The sequence below is a fragment of the Nannospalax galili genome, unplaced genomic scaffold (assembly GCF_000622305.1).
Source record: "Nannospalax galili isolate Female #2095 unplaced genomic scaffold, S.galili_v1.0 scaffold779, whole genome shotgun sequence".
Classification (NCBI taxonomy): domain Eukaryota; kingdom Metazoa; phylum Chordata; class Mammalia; order Rodentia; family Spalacidae; genus Nannospalax; species Nannospalax galili.
The window spans coordinates 43,830-60,150 of NW_008345224.1; the positions used below are offsets into that span (position 1 = coordinate 43,830).

The window sequence follows — 16,321 nt, forward strand, 5'->3', positions numbered from 1 at the left end:
AGGCTTCCAGTAGGACATTTTTTTTTAAAATTTTACAAAAACTTTATTGAGAATTTCATACATGTATATAAGGTGTTTTGATCAAATCCATGCCCGCTCCCTCCCCTCCAACATTCCCACCTCTGAAGAGGTAACCCTAAAATCTTTTAAGGATTAGATACAAGCTCTCAAATACTTTTTGACAGTTTTGGCCTTTGGAACAGAGTATGTTGCTAACAGGCCCAATGACATTTTGACTTTTAGCCAAGAAACTGGCTACATTTCTTTGGGGTCTTTTTACCCTAACTTCCTAGTCAATTCCTACCTCCTATTCTTATCAGTAGGACATTCTTAAGAATCCTGGGTGGGCTGTGGACACTGCTCAGTGGGTGAAACACTTGCAGTGCAAGGGTGAGGAGTTCCAGTACCCGGAATCTGTGTAACAGCTGGACTCAGTGCACATCTGTAATCCTAGCACTCCTATGGGGAGAGAGATGGGAAGAAGAGACAGAGCCCCAGAAGCTCATGGTCCAGATAGCCTGGTGTACACAGCAGCAAACGAGACCCAGTTTCAAAGAGGGTGAAGGTGAGGATTGACACCCAAGGTTGTCCTCTGACCTCTGCTGGTGCACTGTGCCATGCCTGCACACCTGTGTGCATGCTTGCGCACACACACACACTTTAAAAAAAATAGAAGGAAATAAAAAAGAATCAAGGTGGTTAGCTACTTACTGGTTTGCCCACTGGATATGAGTTTCAATGACAGACATTAGATTTTGTTAAAAATGCACATTTTTTTTAGTATTTCCCTGTAGAAATAGTTTATCAGACACATCACTCTTCCTGCCTTGAGTACTGCCAAAATAAAATGTGGAGTTGACCTCTCCTAGCAGCACTTTCTGATTGCCCCAGTGAAACCAGTTGTTTATAGCAGATCAGATACTTTCTTAGTGCAGTAGTGTTTGCTCTGATTGGAAGTTGGGTGTTACATATTTACCCTTTGCTCTGCTATTCAATGAGCAGTCTTTACCGTAATTTACACTTGCTGTCCTCATCCGTGAAATCGGGGGGGGGGGTGACTGTCCTCACTTTGCTGGAGTTTTGAGAATTATGGATGAGCATATGAACCTATGCTTGTGTTTGGTTTGCTAGGTAGCTGTCATACCACCAGGAGTATGATTTCTTAACACAGAAGCCTGAAACAGACAATAATAACAAAAGCAAATAGTTTGCTCCTGTTCTTTCATGAGTCCTGGAACTGAGTAAAAGGAACCTGGCTTTTCCGCTTTTCCCTTTTTTCTTTCTTTCCTTCTTTTTTTTTTTGAGACAGGGTCTCATTATATAACCCTGGCTGGCCTGAAGAGAGCTCAGTGGTTGAGTTCTTCTCACAGAGGATCCAGGCTCAGTTCTCAGCTCCCACATTGGGCAGTTCCAGGACATCTGATGCCCTTTTCTGGCCTCTACAGGTACCTGCACAGTACACTCGAGCACACACACATACATGAAAATAAATGTGTGCATATGCATGCCCAGGTAGACATTGTCGCTGGCTGTCTTCCTCTGTCACTTTTCACTTTGTTTTTGAGACAGGATCTCTCACTCAATCTGGAGCTCACTGTTTCACCTAGATTGTCTGCCCAACAGGCTCCAGAGATCTTCATGTCTCATTTACCCCAGCGCTGGAATTATAGGTTCTACTACACCCAGTTTTTATGTGGATGTTAGGGAATCAAACCGAGATACTCATGCTTGTCCTGAAGGTGCTTTACTTGCTGAGCATGTCACCTCATGTGGTATTTCTTTTTTTTCTTTTTACATTTCATTTATTTGCATATGTGTGTGTGTGTGTGTGCGTTTGCATGTGTGCACATCCTCACTCATGCATATACTGCATGCATATGGCACAGTGCATATGAGAAGGTCAGAGGACACTTTGTGGGAGTCAGCTCTCCTTCTCTGATGTCGATCGAACTCAGGTTCAAGTTTGGCAGTTTCAAGTCTGAACCACCTTGGTGGCCTTTGTGTGGCCTTTATTGACACCATTTATAATTAGTTAACTGCTTTTTAGCATGGATTGATAGACTAAGAGATTACATAATTTTGAGGGAGAGTTGGTAGTCTTATTTGAATAATTAGGTTACTTAAAAAAGGTGAAAGTTAGCAGGGCGTGGTGGTGCATGCCTTTAATCCCAGTACTTGGGAGGCAGAAGCAGGTGGATCTCTGTGAGTTCAAGGCCAGCCTGGTCTATATAGGGAGTTCCAGGCCAGGTGGAGCTACAGGGAGACCCTGTTTCAAAAAGACAAAAAAAAAAAAAGTTTGAGCTTAAACAAAGAAATATAATATTAAAACTGTTATTCAGGGACTAGGAGGGTGGGTTAGTTGGGAGGACCTGAGTTCGATTCCCCAGAATGTATATAAAAAAGCCAGATGTGGTGGCATGCACTGTAATCCCAACACTGGGTAGGTGGAGACAGGCAGATCCCTGGAGATCTGTGGCCAGCCAGCCTAGCCTACTTGGCCTGTCCCAGAGGAGGTGGATAGCAGTCCTGAGGATGACATGTGATGTTGTACTCTGGCCCCTACAAATGTTCACACATGTGCACATGCGTGCACACATGCACTGAAAACAATCCTGCTGTTCGTGCCTCCTCTTCTGCAGCTTGTTCCCATCCAGAGCCCCTTTCACTTGTATCGTTCCAATTTGGCATTTGCGTCTGTTTCCTAGGACTATGGGAACAAAGCTCCACTGGCAGAATGGCTTAAAACAGCAGAACTCCACCGTCTCAGAGCTTTCAAGCCCATGCTTATGGAATAAGGTATTGGGTACTGTCATATCTTCCTTTCTGTTGCTGTGACTAAAGCACTCTGACCAAGAGCAACCTAGGAAGAAGGGAAAGGGTTTATTTTAGCTTACAGGTCAGTTCATCACTGAGGGAAGTCAGGGCAGGAACTCAAGCAGAAACTTGAAGCAGAAACCTTGGAGGAATGCTGCTTATTGACTCACAGGCCAGTGCTTAGCTAGCATTTTTATACAACCCAGGATCACCTGCCCAAGGGATGGTACTGCTCACCATGGGCTGGGCCATCTTACATTAATTAACAAACAAGATGATCCCCCTCCCCAAACTCCAGACATGCCTATAGGCCAATCTGATCAGTAGAGACTCCCTTCTCAGGTGACTCTAGGCTGGGTCAAGTTGACAGTTAAGCTAACTAGGACAAGCAGTGTTGGGGCCTTCCAAGGCTTCTGAGGGAGAACCTGTCTTGTGCCTGTCTCCTACCTTCTAATGGCCTCCAGCATTTGGTTTAGAGGCACATTATTTACATTCTCTGTTTTGGTGGCTCATACCTCAGGAAGCAGAAGCAGAAGCAGGCTGATCTCTGTGAGTTCCAGGCCAGCTGGGGCTACAGGGAGACTCTGTCTCACAAAACGTCTTTTTTTTTTGTTTGTTTGTTTGTTTCCCTGTAGCTCCAGCTGGCCTACTTGCTATATAGACCAGACTGACCTTGATCTCACAGCCTATGGTTGTCAGGCCAGTTGGGGTTACTAGGGGCTCTTGTTTTCAAAAACGTTTTTTTTTTTTGTTTGTTTGTTTGTTGTTTGTTTTTTTTTTTTTTTGGTCTTCATGTGGTGTTTTTTACAAGTGCCTGTTTAATCTTGTTGGATTAGGGTTCTCCTCATATCTTAGTCTGCGCAGGTTGCTATGAGAAAACACCAGAGGCAGGGAGGCTTGTAAACAACAGTAGTTTATTTCTCACCATTCTGGAGGCTGTGATCATGGCTGTGGCAGCTAGTGTCTGGTGAGTACCTGCTTTCTGCTTCGTAGATGATACCTTCTGTGTCCTCATGTGGCAGAGGGGCAAGCCAGGACTCAGAGGCACCAGTGTGTGCATATTGTGTGTAGGCTAGAGGTTGACATTGTGTGTCTTCCTGGGTCATTCTCCACCTCATTTGTTAAGGCAGGGTTTCTCACTTGTACCCAGAGCTCACTGATTGGCCTGCCTGGCTAGCCATCTTGCTCCAGGTATCCTCTGTGTCTACCTTTTAAGTGCTGGAATTGCAGCAACTGCCATGCCCACCAACATTTATGTGGGTTCTAGGGATCCGAATTCTGGTTCTCATTTTTGTGTGGCAAGCTCTGACTCTCCACACCTTCTCCCTAGCCTCCTAGGCCTCTCTTTCAAGGCTGTGATCTCATTCACAAGGCTACTGCTGTCATGACCCAGTTACTTCCCAGAGCCCTCTCCCCTTGATCCTAGCACATTGGCAGGTAGATTTCAGAATGCAATTCCTCCCACTGAGTCAAGGGAACATATCCATTTCCATTCTTGTATGCCTATAATCCTAGCACTTGGGAGGCTGAGGCCAGAGGATTGTGAGTTCAAGGCCAGCCTGAGCTACGTAGTGAGCCACTGACTCCAATTGAAAAAAAAAAAAAAAATCCAGCAGTGTGTCAGGCTTCTTTTTTGGTGGTGAGAGGATGAAGAATCAGCCATTTTTTTCTTGATGTTCAAAGGGACTGGGCCTTCTGAGGCCATTTACGTAGTCCCAAGAAACTTGGTGTGTCCACTGGTTACTTTTCCTGTTGCTATGACAAAATACCTGAGGAAAGAGAGGAAGGATTTATTTTGGCTCACATTTTGAGTCCATGATGGCTGAGGAGGCCTGGTGGCAGGAGTGTAAGGCAGCTGGTCACATTGTGTCCACAGTCAGGAAGCAGAGAGATGAATCCTGGTGCTCAGTCAAGGACCCCAGTTTGTGAAACAGTGCTGACCACATTTAGGGTGGACGTTCCCATCTCAATTAATGTAATCTTGAAACTTTCTCACAGACATTCCCAGAGGTTTATTTCCTAGGTGATTCTAGAGTCTTGTCAAGTTGGCATTCAATATTAACCATCCCCCCAAATGGTGGTGTAACCTCCAAATTTTGCTGACAGGGATGAGATCCTAGCACAGTGAGACTGCTTCTTGTGAGTCAGGAGCCTATGGCTCATCATTGCATATAATAGGCACTTGGGACAGCAAAGTTGGATCAACCCCTTAAATCCTGGCCACCCACTGGTGACAGATGGCAGGAAGTTTGTCCTGCTAGCATCTCTCCAGACTGGGAGAGTGGGAGAGGCCCAGCTGGCACCATGGGTTGGGCAGGGCAAGCATCTGCACAACCCCCTTTGTACTGTGTATCTGGCTGTGGAAGCAACAGCACATTGGATTGGCATGGATGATCCAGTCCACTGGGACATGCCAGTTTCTTTCTCTGTGGTTTGGATTTTGAGTCTCTCTCTCTCTCTCTCTCTCTCTCTCTCTCTCTTTCTCTTTGAGACAGGGTTTCCCTATAGCCCCAGCTGGAACTCGCTATGTAGATCAGGCTGGCCTTGGGCTCACAGAGATCCACTTGCCTTTGCCTCCCAAGTGCTGGGATTAAAAGTGCCTGGCCTTTGAGCATCTCTTTTTAAAAATATATATTTAAAAAATTTAAATTATGTGTATGTGGGGGGCGTGCAAGTGAGTGCAGTGCCTGCAGATACCAGAGGATCACCTGGAGCTAGAGTTAGATACAATTGTGAGCCACTTGATGTGGGTGCTGGGAACTGAACCCAGGTCCTCTGAAAGAGAAGCAAGCCCTCTTAACTGCTGAGCCATCTTTCCAGCCCCTTGGGCATCTCTTAAAAGCCCATATGTTAGAGGCATTGTCCCCAGATGATGCTGTTGAGAGGTAGTAGAACCTTTGGAGACATGGGGCTTATTGAGGGGGTATGCCCTTTAAGGAAACTGTGGAACTTTGGTCTCCTCCTTTTTCTTTTGCTCCCTGACCTTGAGATGAATGGTTCTGCTCTGCCACACATTCCTGCCATCTTGTGCCATCAGAGGCCTGAGGCAGCAGAGTCAACAGATCAAGGGCTGAAACCTTTTAATCTGTGAGATAAAGCAATATATTTTTTCTTTATATGTTGACTGTCTCAGGTATTTGTTATAGTAATGGGAAAGCTGACCAATTGTGCCTCTTAATGAAACCCTCTTAATTGAATCTGAGTATGTCATAGGGCTGAGTCCCAAAGGTATGCTGTGAAGAAGAGAGGCATTGGATAGCCTGTGTGCTGTAGCCCAGGTCAGCAGGTGTCAGACAGTCCATGTACAGTAGCCCAGGTCAGCAACTGCAGTGGGAACCCTGACCAGGATCCTTCCCAGTCAAGGTCTAAGCATCCATACCTTCTGAGCCCAGACTGTACTCCTGACCTGTGGGATCATGGGTACTATCTTAAAGCAGCTGCTTTGCTGGGCATGGTGACACACCTGTAATCCTAGCTCCCAGGAGGCTGAGGCATGAGGATCTAGAATTCCAGGCCAGCCTGGGCTACACAGCAAGAAGAAGATCACTAAGGGTGGACCACAGTATCCCTGTGCCTCTTATCAAGTATATTGGAGAACTTGAGAGTGTGGATTTCACTTGTATGGCTTCATCGATACAGGCACTTAAGCCAGCATCCTAGCCCAGGAGGAAGAGATGCATGGTCTGTCCAGCAGAAAATGTCTTAGTACTCTCCAAGGGGATACCCTTCCCATCCCCACACTCAACCCTGATGACTCCTTTTTGGGATTTTTATTATTATTATTATTATTGTTACTGTTTGAGCTAAGGTCTCACATAGCCTAGGCTAGCCTCCAACTTGAATTTTAATCCTCCTCCCTCCATCTCCCAAGTGCTAGAATTACAGCCATGTACCATCTTCCCTGGTTTATGCAGCGCTAGCAATGGAACTCGGGGCTTTATGCATTCTAGGCAAGCACTCTGCCAACTGAGCTACAGCTCAATATAAGCTTTTACAACTCAGATGCAGAAACAAGTAGAAAAGCTATCTGATTGGCTATAGTGAGGTAACTGTCTTATTAGGGTATAGGGAATGGGGCATTACTTGACTGCCTTGAGGGTTATCTTTTGCTGTTTGTTATGTTGCATGAAATATTGCCATGCTAATTTCCTGGTTGCTTACCTCAGAGCTCTGATTACAGAATCTACCTTAGGCTAATGGCTGCCCTCTCTGCTTTAGCAAGCTTTGCTTATACCAGTTCCTGGAGTTCTAAAATGGTGGGAAACAGCTCATGAGTACCACTGGTGCAGTGAATTTCTATCAAAGTTGGAGCACCTTACAATTAGATAATCTAAATCTTTGTGTGTTTGGTGTTTGTGTGTGTGGAGGGGGTGCACATGTATACAGGTATGCCTGCACTTGTATGCATGTACATGTGTAGGTCAGAAGATGATCTTGGGTGTTGTTCCTTGGGCCCCTTCCACCATTTTTTTTTTTTTTTTTTTTTGAGACAGAGTCAATGCCCTGGAACTTGGCAAGCAGGCTAGGCTGGCCAATCAGTGAGCCCCAGGGACCCACCTGTCTTGAACTCCCCAGCTCTAGGATTGCAAGCACATGGCACCACACCTTGCACTTTTACAAAGTTCTGGGGCTCAAACTCATATCTTTGTGCTTGTATAGCAAACTGCCACCTGAGCCATTGTCTTAGTTTCAATTTCTGTTTCTGTGATAACATACCTTGACAAAGGCAACTTAGGGAAGAATGGGTTTATTTTAGCTCATAATTTCAAGTTGTGGTCTGTCGTTGAGGGGCAGTCAAGGTGGTAGGGACTTGAAGCCATATCCATAGACAAGAATCAGGGAACAATAAATTAATGCATGCAAATCCTCTGCCAACTGAGCTATATCCCTTGCCCAGTGAAGCGATCTCAATCTTGATGTTGACAGGAGATGCATGAGACTCTTAGGTCAGAGATGAAGGACTTTGTGATTCATGGCACAGCAACCAGCATGTTAGTTCCTCTTGTCCACAAATCCCAGGGGTCAGGACAGGGTGGTTCAGCAGTTGCAACCTACACATATGTTTTTGTGTCACATCTGTAGAACTCCAAATTTAGGTAATCTAAAACCTTTATAGAAGTCCAAGAACAACTTCCCCCAGAGGGATATACTATATTTTACCAGAGAGTAACCAGGCCTGCCCTCTGTGCTGGTGGGAGATCCTGACTCTGTCCTGCTGGGCTGTTCAGGGGACACATATCCTTGAAAGATGGCTTAGAACAGGAGCACCCATCACCTCTGCTTAGAATGCTTGCAGAAAGTATGAGAGACCCAACATATGGTAGGGGGATTCCCCTCAAGGGAAATCAGATTCATGTACTGTGTACTGCCTTGTTGAAGAAGGAAAGTGTAGCAACTTGGGGAGATGACTCATCAGCACAGTGCTTCTTGTACAAGCATTAAGGACCCAAGTTCAGATTCCCAGCATCCACGTAGAGAACAAGCCACAGAGAGATGTGTTAATCCCAGCACTGAGGAGGCAGACACAGGTGGATTCTGAGAGCTAACTGGCCAGCCCAGTCTAGCCAAATCAGTGAGGACCAAGTTCATTGAGAGATTCTGTCTCATACAGTGGAGAATGATTGAGGAAGACATGCTCCACACATATGTATAAACACATATACATGCGTGTACCTACATGAGCATTTGTGTACACCCCTTCCACACACATATACACACACACAAAGGAGCGTGTACAATATGTTCTGTCTTCTGAACCTGGAAAACTCACCTATCTTGGATAATTTTGAGTCTAGATGCCTCCAGCAAGGAAAACAAGTGATTGTTTTGTACATTTGCTCCAGATGGAAGGTCATGGCCAAGGCACACCTGTGGCACTATAGGTGTTGATGTCAGCAGGTGATGTTCTTGAGGTGTGAACAGAGATCTCAGATTATTTATTTATTTGGCATTGACAATGATGCATCCTCAGCTGCTAAGGTCACCATGTAGTAAGTGGAGGCAGCATGGGGGAACGAACATGTGTGAGTTGTCTGATTCAGCTCATAATTTTGAACCTGCCACGTTACTTAAACACCAATAGATGGAGAGGGTTTTTTTGTAACCTGTCCAAAAATGATCTCAACTTTAAAAGCATTCTTATTTTAAGATTTATTTTATTTTTAATTATGTGTATATGTGTATATCTGCTTTAGAGTTTATGTACATGAGTCAGAAGAGAATGTTGGATTTCCTGGAGCTGGAGTTGTAAGCCACCTGATGTGGATGCTGGGGCTTAAACTTTGCAAGAGCAATATACGCTCTTTACTACTGAGTCATCTTTCCAGTCCTGCCTGCATGTATGTAAGTGTACCACACATGTACAGTGCCCACAGAGGCCAGAAGAGGGTGTCGGATCCCCTGGAACTGGAGTTATAGACAGTGTTCTTAATTACTGAGCCATCTCTCCAGTCCCCAAGCATTCTTAAATTAACATGTTAGAAGTGTCTAAAGTTTTATGTCTCAGACGTGGTGGCGCATGCCTTTAATCCCAGCACTTGGGAAGCAGAGGCAGACAGATCTCTATGAGTTCAAGGCCAGCGTTGTCTACATAATGAGTTCCAGGACAGCTGGGGCTACATGGGGACCCTGCCTCAAAAAAAAAGACAAAAAAAAAAAAGTTTCATGTCTATGGAAAGATGATCAAACCGAATAATGGTACCTTGGTTTATAGTATGTAAGACAACTAAAGAAAAAGGGAAAAACATTTTCAAATGTTTAGTTTTTACATGATCCTAGTTTTCCGTATGTTAGTTTTATGTTATTATTTTTTATATTCTATACTTTTTATTACATTTATTTGTGTGTGTGTGTGTGTGTGTGTGTGTGTGTGTGTGTGTGTATGTTTAGGAGGGTTGTCATGCCACAGCATGTGTGGAAAGTCAGAAGACAACTTCTGGTAGTCACTTCTTTACTTCCACCATGTGGGTACCAGGGATTAAGCTCAGGTCCTCATGCTAGTACGGCAAGTGCTTTACCACCTGAGGTATCTTCCCTGCCCATCTTTCACCTTTTATGCCTGATCATCTGTGCTTGTTTTGTTACTATGTTCCTTATGTGTTTCTTGTGACCAAAATACATAAGAGAAAAAGTTCAAGGAGGAAAGGTTTATTTGAACTTACAGTTTAAGGGGGTTCATGTCATCATGGCAGGGAGGGTATAACAGAGTGGCTCACATTATAGGGGACAGGAAGCAGAGAAGGGGATACAGGAGGAGGTTAGGGCAGACATAATCTTCAAGAACAAGCCCAGTAATCTACTTTCTCCAATCAGGCCCCACCTCCTCCCTTTCACTGCCTCCCACTGTGCATTGTACTGTGAGGCCATCAAGAGACTGATCTTTTCCTTAGGTCAGAGTCCTCCTGATCTAATTGTCTCTGCAAACACCCTCACAGGCATGCCCAGAGTTGTGCCTTGATAATCTCCTGGGTGTTTCTTAATCAAATCGACAACCCAAATTAGCTGCCTGACTGGTGAGATGGCTCAGTGGGTTAAAGCACTTGACACCAAGCCTGACAACTTGAGTTTGATCCTGGGACCCACATAGTGGAGGGAGAAGACTGACCTTTCAAGTTGCCTCCTGACCTCCACATGGACACTTATGGTACCCCTCCAAATAAATAAATAAAATATAATAAAAATTTAAAGAAAACAGTGAACTTTAAAACTTATATTAATGATCCCCAAATCTAGAGGAAAACTAAGTCTTTAGGGCAATATATATGTGATTTTTGTTTGTTTGTTTGTAAACTATACTTTTTAAAAATGTACCTTTTCCACATAGTACCATCTTTAAAGCAAATGCTATATATGGAAAATTTGACTTTTTTAATACTCAAATTGAGAGAATAGGTATAACTTTATAAAATAGTTGAGGTTTTCAAAATAATTCCCTTTTACTGAGCATGGTGGCACATATCTTTAATCCTAGCCCTTGGGAGGCAGAGGCAGACAACAGGAGTTGGAGAGAGAGAACCAAGGTTCCATCTTTCTCCAGTCAAAATGGCTGCCATCAAGAAGTCAATGACAATGCTGGTGAGGATGTGGGGAACAAGAAACCCTTATTCACTGCTAGTGGAGTGTAAACTTGTGCAGCCTCTATGGACATCAGTATGGAGGGGTCTCAAGGAACTAAAAATAGACTCACCCAGCTATACCATACTTGAATATGTACCTAAAGGGCTCCAAATCAACATCCCACAGAGATACCGGCACACTCATGTCTATTGCCACACTATTCACAGTAGCTAAGAAATGGAACCAGCCTAGATGCCTGTCAGTAGATGAATAGATAGGAAAATGTAGTTCATATGTACAGTAGAGTTTTATTCAACAATAAAGAACGTGAGATTATGACATTTGCAAGAAAATGGATGGAACTGGAGGTGATTATGTTAAGTAAAATATGTCAGACTCACAAATTCTAATGCTGCATGTTTTCTCTGATATGCTGACTCCAGAGGGTGTGTGTGTGTGTGTGTGTGTGTGTGTGTGTGTGTGTGTGGTGGGGTACATGTATACCTGGGGCATGTGTGACTAGAGGTAAGAAGACAACCTTGAATGGTACTCCTCCGCTGCCTTCTGCCTTTGTTTGAGGCAGGGGCTCTTACTGATCTGGAACTTTGCCAAGTAGGCCAGGGTTTCCAGGGATCCACCTGGAACTGAACTCAGGTCAGCAGCTTGGTGGCAAGTTCCTTTAACCACTGACTCCTATGCTGGCTTTTTAATGTGCTACCAAGACAGGTATTTTACCGATCTAGCTCTCTTCACAGCCCCATCTGTTGATTCTTTGTTTTAAATTAAAAATCTATTATTATGGGGGAACATGTGTGCCATGGTATGCATGTGGAGGCCAGAGGACAACTTTGTGGAGTCGGTTCTTCCCTTCCACCTTTACTAGAATTCTGGAAATTGAATGGAGGTTATCAGGCTTTCAAGGCAAATGCTTCCACCCACTGAGCCATCTTTGCTGGCCCCATCTTTTGCTTTTGTGGGACATTTTTGCCATATATAATGCCCCCAGGTGTAGAGCTGAAGGGTGGTTGCATGTTCCTAGTGCAGTCAGGTTGCAGCATACCTTACAGAGAAAACAGAAGGGTTAGATGGCTTCACCCACAGTTGCAGTATTGTCATCTGTGAATTCAGTGCTAACTAATCAACAGTGTAACAGTGTCTTCTAACAGAAGCATACACAATAAGAGTGTATATCTTGATCTCTTGACAAAATTGTTAGCACCGGAGGTTCCCAGGAACCTAACCCCATAAATTCTCTTAGAAATGGTTCTGGATTTGCTAACTCACCATCAACTGCCTACTTCATAGACCAGAACTACTATGAGGAGCTAGAATCAACTGTAGTTAAATGTTTTCTTGAGCTGATAGAGATCAGTATGAAGTTCACAGCCAAGTGTGATATGAGCATGCATGTTTCATATTTATGGGCATCCAGGCTCCAAGGTTTTACCTGTAGTGCTGGTTTCTTGCCTTGTGAGCCAGCCTCACTGGGTTTCTGGCTTCTGGGCTGGGAATGCTGCCAGGGGAAAGGAGCCAGCTTGGGATGTTGCACAGTCCCAGGTTGTGGCAGCCTTTCCCTGCTTTCCTTGATTTCTGAATTTCTACCATAGGCTCAGAGAATCGGAAAATGGTGGACCATCTCAGCTATAGGGGCTCTAAACCCCCAAATTGCTGGCATCTGGGCCAGTGCCTCAGTTCCCAGGAAGGATCCTGGAGGGGTTGCTGAGGGCTGGGCTTCACGGATGTGGCTGTCATAGAACTGGGAGCTCCAAAACACACCAGCCAGGGCAGGTTTTATAGGTGGGGAGATTTAAGACCTTCCTTAAGCCCTGGGCACTCTCACTTTTTAAAGCCCTACCCTATGGCCTGTATATAGGGTGTGCCCCCGCATCTCACATTAAACTGAACTGCCTGTAATACAGACAGACTTGAATTGCTGTCAGATGTTATGCTTTATAGATATTTTAATATTAATTTTCATTTTAGAAAAATTTTCATATTTGGAAATAAGTTTTTCTTTTCATCTTCTTTCCTTCCCTCGCCTCCCTCTCTCTCTTCCTCCATTCCTCTCTCCCTCCATTTATTCTTTCTTTCCTTCCTTCCTTCCCTTTCTGTCTTCCTACCCTCATACCTTCCTCCTGCTCTCCCTTCTTCCTTTTCTCCCTTCTTTCCCCTACCCTTCCCTTTCTGTCTTCTTTTGAAGCATGAGGGCACTGTACTACTAAGCTCCACTCCCAGCCCTTAAACCTTTCCTGGCCTATGCCTTTAGTAGAGCATTGCTATGCTGGTGTATCCTTAGGAAAAGGATCCAGGCTGCCCTTAGTCCCATTTATCAGTTTTACTGTACCTCATGCAGCTCAAGTTGCTGGGTCTAGTAGAAAGAAACCATGTAGTGTGCTTTTTGGCAATGAGCCAGTGAGGCAAATTCTCTCAACAGGGGGCTTCCATGGTAGGAGAGACAGGGTCAAAGCTCAACCTGGGGAGGCAGAGCTGCTTTGAAGGTGTCCCCCGGGAGACAGTCTCTGGCCTGAGTCTTGAAGGGTACCATAATTGAAGGCCAAAGAGATTGAAGATGGAAGGGTGTGGTGAAGGTTTGGTGACAGTCTGGGAAAGTCATCTTGTTATTGCAGCTGGAGGGATGTGTGAAATGGTGATGGTGATGAATGGCATCGGAGAGTTAGGGTGGGGGAGCATAGAAGGCCTCAGTGCCATTGCAGACAAGTTTGGACTCCTTCCAGGCATGTGACTTGCTTCTGCTGCCTCAACTGCCGAATCCTGTTTGGATTCATTTGCTGCGACTGCAGTAACAGGAGCATCACCATGTGTTGCTAGGAACTGAGCCAGGGCCTCCTGTAGACCAAGCTCAGCTCTGCACTAAGTTACCGCTACAGATGAGGTCCCACCTTTCAAAACCCCCACCATCCCTCCACACCACCACACTTGGGGACCAAGTTTCCAACACACAACTTCAAAGGACACAACCCATGCCTGAACCACAGCAGTCTCTATTCATGCTTATCAATCTAGGGCATGTAGTTATTTTTCTTTGTGTGTGTATATTTATGGTGTGTGTGTGTGTGTGTGTGTGTATGTATGTTCATGTGTGTGAGTGGAGGTACATGTATGCAGTGATGAGCATATGGAGGGCCGAGAAAATTTATTTTATCTTTAATTTTGTGTTTTGTGTGTGTGCATGCATGCATGCGCATGTGTAGGTATATATGTATACACCAAGACCTGAAGAGGGCATTGGATCCCCTGGAGCTGAAGTTACAGGTTGTTGTGAGCTATCTATCATGGGTGCTAAGAATGCTTTTAACCACTGAACCATCTTTTCAGCCCCTTCCACCTTGTTTTTGAGACAGAGTTCCATGTTCCATGTTGTTCCCCACCAGACTCTCTGTCCTACAAACTTCTGAGAATTCTTATTTCCACTTCATACATATTTACACCTCTCACCCAGTTTCCCCCAGTAGTGGTTCCTAGCTTGAATGTAGTCCACTATCAGCCAGAGAACTGAACATGGCACAATATATGGTATCAGTTCAGATTTCACTAGTTTTATATGCAACTGTATATGTATATCTAGACACACCTGTGTGTGCATGCATTTAATGTTATGCAGTTTATTACATGTGTAGGCAAGTGTGAATAGCATTGCAGTCAAGAACTGAAACATGGACTGGTGAGATTGCTCAGTGGGTAAACCTGCTGCTGGGATCCACATGTTGGAAAGAGAGAACTGACTCGTGCAAGTTGTCCTCTGACCTCCATGTGTGTGCTGTGGCAAGCGTGCACCCTCACTCATACAATAAATATATAAATCTGATAAGAACGAGAACAGGAGCTGGAGAGATGGCACAGTCGATAGAGCACTTGCTTTGCAAGCATGTTCATTCGAGGCTAGGGAAAAAGCAGCTCAGTGGTAGAATGCTTGCCTAGAACTCCATTGAACTCCAGTACATGAAAGGGATCTAGATTATTCCATCACAAGATGCCTTATGCTCCCCTTTTACAGCCACCTCTCCTTGATTAGCCTGGTGGCAGTAATCTGTTCTTTATTTTTGTAATTTTGTTTTAAGAAAGATGTGCTGGATAGCTTCTGTTGTCAGCTTGGCACAGCAGGGAAGAGGGAGCCTCAATAGGGGAATTTCCTCTATTGATTGGCCAGTGGGCATGTCTGTGAGGCATTTTCTTGATTGTTGAGTGATGTGGGAGGACCAAGCCCACTGTAGGTGGTGCCACCCCTGGGCAAGTGGTCCTGGATAGTGTAAGAAAGCAGGCTGAGCACAGGCCAGAGGAGTAAGCAGCTTTCCTCCATGGTCTGTGCTTCAGTTCCTGCCTCTGGGTTTCTGCCCTGGATTTCCGCCTGACTCCTTCATTGATGAATTGTGACCCAGGAGATATAAGCCAAATAAATCCTTTTCTCCCCAAGTTGGTTTTGTTGTGTGTTGTTATCACAGCAATAGAAAGTAAGTAGGACAGAAGTCAAAGGTAATTATGTGGTATGTAAGCTATTATGAGTGGCTTTTTTTCCCCCACTCAGCTTAAGTCCTTTGGAATCTATCCAAATATTTGGTGCATCAATAGCTTATTCCTCGATGGGTGTGGTGGTGAATGGTTGCCATCTCAGTGCTTTGGAGACTGTGGCCAGCTTAGTCTCTAAGTGGGGCCCTGTCTCAGAAAACAAAAAGAGAAAGCAAACAAAAACCAAACATTATTCCTTCTTATTACTAGAAGTTGCTAACCAGTCATGTGTTGAAGGACATTTGGGTTTTTTTAGGTGGAGCTATCACAAATGGATATGCTATGAGTATTCATATACAGGTTTTGATGCCACACAGGTGTGCTATTTAATGTTTGTCATCAACTTGAATTGATTTAGAGTCACCATGGAAGCACACCTTTGGGTGTGTCTATGAACATGTTAACTGAAGTAGGATGATCCAACCCCAGATGTAGGTGGCACAGTTCCCTGGGCTGGGGTCCAGGGCTGAATAAAAAGGAGAAAGTGAGGTAACCACCAGTGTTCTCTCTGCTTCCTGACTGTGACTGCAACATGTCCAGCTGCCTCACTCTCCTGCCACCATGCCTTCCCAACCATGATGGACTACAGACTCAGACTGTGAGCCAGAAGAAACCCTTCCTTAAGTGGCTTTTGCCAGGCATTTTGTCACAACACAAAAAATAATTAATACATTAAGTTTCATTTCTCTGGCATAAATGCTGAAGAATGAAATTTCTGGGTCATATGACAAATATTCTTAATTTTGTAAGAAACTGCTGTATTTCCAGAGTAGTTGTAGCAGCAATGAATGAGACACCTAATTTGTTCAATGTTTGTAATTGTTCCTTTAATTTTAGCTATTCTAATAGCTTTGTAAATAATAGCTTTTATTTTACTCAACTTTAAGATTTATTGTATTGTTTTTATTTGTGTGTGTATGAATGCGCG

The 16,321-nt window shown here is 44.4% G+C and overlaps 1 protein-coding gene across 16 annotated transcripts in view; it reads left to right on the forward strand.

Annotated features, from left to right (window-relative positions):
* The window catches only part of CUNH2orf76 (chromosome unknown C2orf76 homolog), a 90,561-nt gene that overhangs the window by 6,027 nt on the left and 68,213 nt on the right, over window positions 1–16,321 (forward strand). For 11 of the 16 annotated variants that reach the window (XM_008841399.3, XM_029567507.1, XM_017800197.2 and 8 more), the window contains one exon: window positions 2,706–2,796. The exons of 3 other annotated variants lie outside the window; for them this stretch is intronic. In XM_008841399.3, coding sequence (XP_008839621.1) covers window positions 2,710–2,796 — 87 coding nt within the window. In that variant the 5' untranslated portion in view covers window positions 2,706–2,709. Of the gene's footprint in view, window positions 1–2,705; window positions 2,797–9,106; window positions 9,157–16,321 lie in introns of those variants that run through there. 2 more of the 16 variants (XM_008841402.3, XM_008841400.3) reach the window with 2 other exon arrangements.